Raw genomic sequence first — 5913 nt, 5'->3', positions numbered from 1 at the left:
CCTTCCGAAATTCCTTCAGGAGAAAATCATTCAAATTATTGTAATTAGATCTAAATGAATAAAGTAAATACAAATTGTGATGAATTTTATATTAGATATGATAAACCCACGCATCTACGAAGTCTGTTATTTTTAATTTGATGTGAAAGAATAATCTATTTTTAGTTCGAGATTAGCTTCTGACGATCCCAAAAGGCAAATGGCGGGCGACTAAGGAGGAAGTGGGTATCAGAATCTCATCACTACAGTAAAAATTGGGTGCTGAACTTTATTTATTTATTGCGTTTTGTGATCAGCGATATTAAGATAAACACCTCAACATGGAACCACAGAATAACAACCACTTCGACCTTTCAGGTAAATATAAACAGCAATCTGGTTTCAGCAGAGCGAGTGAATATTGTTCTTCAGCAACAAAGCTGACTCACAGAGAGACTTTTTGCAAAACAACCAAGTAACGAACATGGCGGCAGTCTCACGGGCGTATATTTGGATGTACAAACTAATTGGTTACAACCGAATTACTTCTCCGATTCTCTCCCGTTACCGCTTAAACAGCCTTTCCATGGGTAGAAGAAAACAAAAAGGAAGATTTCCATTTCTATACATCAAAATAAAAAGAATGACAGTTTGCTGAGGATAATCAAACAGGTGTATACATTGGGTGTAAACGAGCAACCATGAATGTGTTACACTACAAGAAAGATGACCAATTTGTACACAATGAATCAGAGATGATTAGAACTGAAATATGGATGTTTTCTGTTTTGTCTTTTTTAACTGACCAAGCAATGCAAGATTCTATCAGAATGTCCTGAGGTCAGGCATGTTTTGTGGAGACTATTTTTATAACCCTGGTAAATACTAGCCACAATATATCGCTTGGCTAGGGAAATCTTCTCTTTACCTCATTTGGTTGAGCATAATACTTATAATAATTATAAGCCTGAGGTCCCGGGTTCGATCCCTAGGGGAGGCAGTGATTTAGATTTAATTAATCATGTGCTCTGTTACAAACTTGTATATATGGATTATTTTGTCTTCAAAATCAAGGCCAATTGGCACTTACGACTGCAAAAGTTTAAAGCACTTTTAAAAATAACTTGCATTGTGCAGGAGGGAATTTCCCCTCATCCTATAGTAGCTGCATGTCCGTGTAGAGAGCAAGAGGTTGCTAGTTTAAGCCTTAACGATGCAGGAAAATTTTCATAAAATGTTTCTTTTTAAGTACAAAAACCTTCTTAATTGTTATGTCAACATGCATGTACACCAGGAAAAAAAAGTATATATATGTGTATCCAACCTAATAAACACTCCTTTATAGGTCTACCTCTATAGGTGCAACCCCAGCTTTTTTCAAGGGGATGTGTGCGCTGATTAAAACATATGAAAAATTCCTTTTTTAATTCTGCTACATAAAGATACCGTAAAACCGTGTAATTTGCACTTTTTTGTACTGAAATAAAGTTTTATGTTGGGGGTGCACAAATTATACAGGTAGAGATGTTTTCAAATATTTTTTTTTTACAGAAAAAAAAGATCGTCAATTCTCAATGTCCACCATCTTGTAAAGACGGAAATTCCTGTTAGGAACTTAAGATTAATAAAGATGCACACAGCCATTTATTCTTGTTAAATATGTCAAATAATAAAGTTGTGTATAGCTACTATACCTACTATATGTGTTGATACTTGAGTTAATTAGGGATTCATGACAATTAGATAAAAATCAGTTCTGGAAAAAGTAACTAAAGAATGATGCAACAGTGTCATACTTAGGTCTTCAAAATTAATATTTATTTTCACAAATTCCTTATAAAAAGGAGGAATGTATTCATGCAGTGTTATCATACAGATTTAAAAAAAATAATTAACCTATTAAATCCTATTGTTTAAAAGTCTGCCATGATGATGGACTTGTACCAATCATTGATCTTTGAATCCTGGACTCCACGGAGCTAGGCCAATTATTAATTGAATTCTTTTGTTTGATTGAGAAATCATCGCCTCTTATCTGTTACTGGTTGTAATCTAATTACACTGGTCTCACCCTAAAAATTGCATACGCTTCTCACCCTAAAAATGGACTATACCCAATCTTAAAACTGTGGCTGGAACAGTCTAATGACGCTTACCTGAGGGGAGAGGATGTTGATGTACACAGGCTTAAATAGCTTAGCTTGCCGGTGACATTATTGCCAATATGTTTGTGTAGTATGAAATGACACTTTTTACAGACTTTATTATAAATATTTATTATGAATTGAAAAATACTAATATAAAGTCGAAGATGTATTCATTTAAGATTAATTGACAATAAAAATGCTTGTATCTTGCATATTTACGATCAACACTGAGCAAACTATGATAATCACATGCAGTCACTTTGGTAACCAGGACCGGGCCGGTGTTCACTTTTTTATTTGGGAGGGTCTTGTAAATTGGAGTACTTTAGAAATATTATCAACATGACCAGTACCCATATTTTAGGACAATCAATGATAAGATAATTAGTATACCAGCCACAAGGTCAGTTACACTACTTTATAACTACTATACCAGTGGCTCTGAGGGAAGCGTAACACCAACATTATCCAAGCGGACATTATTTCTGTCGTCAGTTGCCACATTAAGCTTTTTTGGGCTAATTAATTGCGCATACTTGTGGCGATATGCAAAAGTGATAACTTAATTCTACTTTTCTTTGAAAGTTTGTGTAAGCTTGGTTAATGAACTAATAAATGTTTAAAATGCTGTGTGCACGGCGCTTACCGTAGCTTTTCCTCTTACGGTCAATTTAAAGAAAACAAACAAGACACAATTTTGCTATTTCCTCATTACAAACACAAAATTATCAAATTATTTAAATCATCAAGTAGTGGTGTTCCGAATGATCGAGTTCGTCGAGTATCACTTGTTTGAGACGTTTGATCAATTAATCGAGTAAGAAATATGTAATCGAGTTTCGTCGGAAGTGTCCTACTTCAGGTTTTATGAAAATATATTCGCCGGATTTCAGATAAACATCCGCAAGTTCAGCTTGACAATGTCTACAACACAGTCGCTTGCGGGAAATGGTTATGCTTGTATCATACAAAATCAAGCGTCGCAATAACTGGTACAGTGTTGTAATACTAGGAGGAATGCAAACGTACCGATGACTAAGATTTTGTTTGTGAGAACATAAGCGAATAGCTATGGAAGCAACGTCAATGTATACAATCCTTCTTCCTGGTAAACGCACAGGGTCTATTTTATGGAAACATTTTGGTTTTTAATGAAAACAAGAAGCATTAGGTCTGTTAAGTACTGATACTTTAAATATGACAAAAACTATTTATAAAATGTGCAGAAAGTCGTATTCCTTCAATGGTAAGTCACAGTTCTACTTTTGTTTTCAAAGTATATTAGACTTTCGATAACGGATGGATTAAAGCATTTTACAGCCTGTGCAAAAATTTCCAATGAGCTGAATACTCCAATGAACAATCCTTTTGTTGTTGTTTTTTATGTGTTGAATAAAATTATATGTGTTGAATAAAATTATCAAAAAAAAACAATTTTGGTTCACTTTTATCTGTGTAATAAACAAATAAACATACAGGAAGATAGTATACATGTAGCTATATAGGTATAACAGTTATTAGTTACTGAAATTGTTGTTGAAAGCATTTCACAAAATATTGAGACATGAATACAAAATATACATTTGGAAATTAATCGATTTTAATCGATAATCGATCGGTTACACACAAGTGATGATCGATCACAAAAATTCAACCGATTCCCAACACTATCATCAAGTATTAATAGAATGTTTTTGTGTTAGTGTCATATTCAAACAATTAAATGTCATCTTATAACTAGTGCTTGCAATGGTCAGCAAAAATGCCAACTGGATTAGCAAAAACTGCCAACTGGGTAACCAAATTGGGCTAATTAACCAAACCGTAACCGGTTATCATGTAACCAGCCTTTGGTGTTGAACGCTTCTGGCTGTAGAAAAATATTATAGTACTGTACAGTACACCAAAGCTTATTGGTTCACACATTGTTCCATGAATACATCACATTGAGTTCAGTTATTAATTTCATTCAGGTTTACCAGAACTTCAGGATAACTAACCACAAAACTTATGTCAATATGTTAACAATTGTAACTTGTACTGACTGTCTTTCACGTAGTTCTAATGTGCATCCTATTGCTACCTGTGCATTAATGATATCCGGTAACTCATACATTTATTTCAATTTATCATGGGAAGTTTTAAAGATGACACATGACAAGATACAAGATGTGATACAGTGTTGTTTTATTGTTCAAACACATTGTGTGTACCATGTTGTTTTATTATTCAGGGCACAGGAAAAACTTTCAAAAGCACTCCCACTTGCTGCTTTGTTAAAGAAAAATGTAAGATTCATCAGATGAATGCAAGTCTGCATTTGAGAAACTGAAAGCGTAATATCGCCAGTTCTAACTGCTCCAGATTTGCCATCGGACTAGTGGCCTGGTTAAAAGTACTTGTCCGAACAAAGAATTCACTAGTCCGGAAAAACAATCCAATTTTCAAAACAATCCAATTTTCGTTGAGGCATTTTTATTCAGACATCCTCGGCCATCACCCATTATACTTATATGACAGTATGGAATGGGAAAGTGTGATGACAGTATGTTTTATAATCAGAGATATCTAAAGAAAGAAATAAATGGATTGATGTCAGATAAAAGAGAGAGAATGGAAGACAGAATGTTAAGAACAGGGTGTTATTGTGAGATAATGTATGATGTAAAAGAAAGGCAGGAAGCTGGATGAAAGAAGAAGGGAGATTGGCATCATTAAGTATAATTAAAAGGTATGGGTTAGCCTGGGAAACTCTGGACAGAGTAGTGGACAATGGACCACCTAATAGCTGTCCATCTCAGGAAGATAAGCCCACCCATATCATGTAGTTGACCAATAGAAACATCATTCAGATAATTTGCATTTCAAGTAAATCCTAACTTTAGCAAAACTAGAAGAGAGTCTGAGAGAGAGGGAGACAGTAGCAGGGGAGACAGAGGCAAGAGTCAGAAGGGATAACATCAGGAGTAGATTGTCATGCTTCTCCAATATTGAGAGAGTGAAGCGAGAAAATGGTGTTAGTACTGTTACTTTTCCAGTAACAGCATCAGTGCAACATCTCGCTTTATTACTGACACAATGCAAACACTCTTCTTTGGGGAAATCAAGATCCCACTTTTGACCGAAATAGTGAAACTTTTACCTTTGTATGTAAGTACATTAACATCAAAAGAAAAGTGATGCTTACAAGAACCTCAATGGACTGGCTAAAGATAAAATTTGGATTCATTTATGTAATATCATGTAACGTTTAAATATAGTGTTAGCTAAACATATGCATAATGGGAGCGACGTCTTAAAGAATGTCGTCATAATCACATACTATTTTTAGACTCATACAGGATCCGCATTTAATGTGCAATAGCTATAGGGTAAAAATATTTGTAAGAATTTGTCCTGCTGAAGCTGACATAAGGCGAAACCGGTCGACGAAGTAATATAAGTCTAAAAGTTACCACTTCGACTGCTGTTGTGATCGATACACGTATCATATTTCTCCTATTGCTCGGTCACCCTCTATCCATCCTACGAAACGCACGGTGTTGGCTCTATTAACTGCTTCCTTCTAAGTACATTAAGGATACAAACCATTTCTAGTAGTCTAGATTACAAAATTATGTCATGTTTTTGTGTGAAAACCTTGGTTAATACTCTTGAGTAGTTCAGGGTACAAAGAAACAACTGTCAACAAATTACAACAAAATTATTTTGTTAACTCAATTTATCCAAAAGTATACTTAAATGTACATGTTAAGACAGCCATGATGTATGTAAAATGTATTTATGT

The 5913-nt window shown here is 34.6% G+C and overlaps 1 protein-coding gene across 2 annotated transcripts in view; it reads left to right on the top strand.

The window, feature by feature from the left end:
* Positions 1–169: 169 nt before the first annotated feature.
* LOC117323710 (cytohesin-1-like) overlaps positions 170–5913 on the top strand; it is a 41682-nt gene continuing 35938 nt past the window's right edge. For both annotated transcript variants that reach the window (XM_033879133.1, XM_033879126.1), the window contains exon 1: positions 170–357. In XM_033879133.1, coding sequence (XP_033735024.1) covers positions 321–357 — 37 coding nt within the window. In that variant the 5' untranslated portion in view covers positions 170–320. The remainder of the gene's footprint in view (positions 358–5913) is intronic.

The sequence above is a fragment of the Pecten maximus genome, chromosome 1, assembly GCF_902652985.1.
Source record: "Pecten maximus chromosome 1, xPecMax1.1, whole genome shotgun sequence".
NCBI lineage: Eukaryota > Metazoa > Mollusca > Bivalvia > Pectinida > Pectinidae > Pecten > Pecten maximus.
Note: the sequence above shows the minus strand (reverse complement) of the source record. Positions and strands in the feature narration are given on the sequence as shown.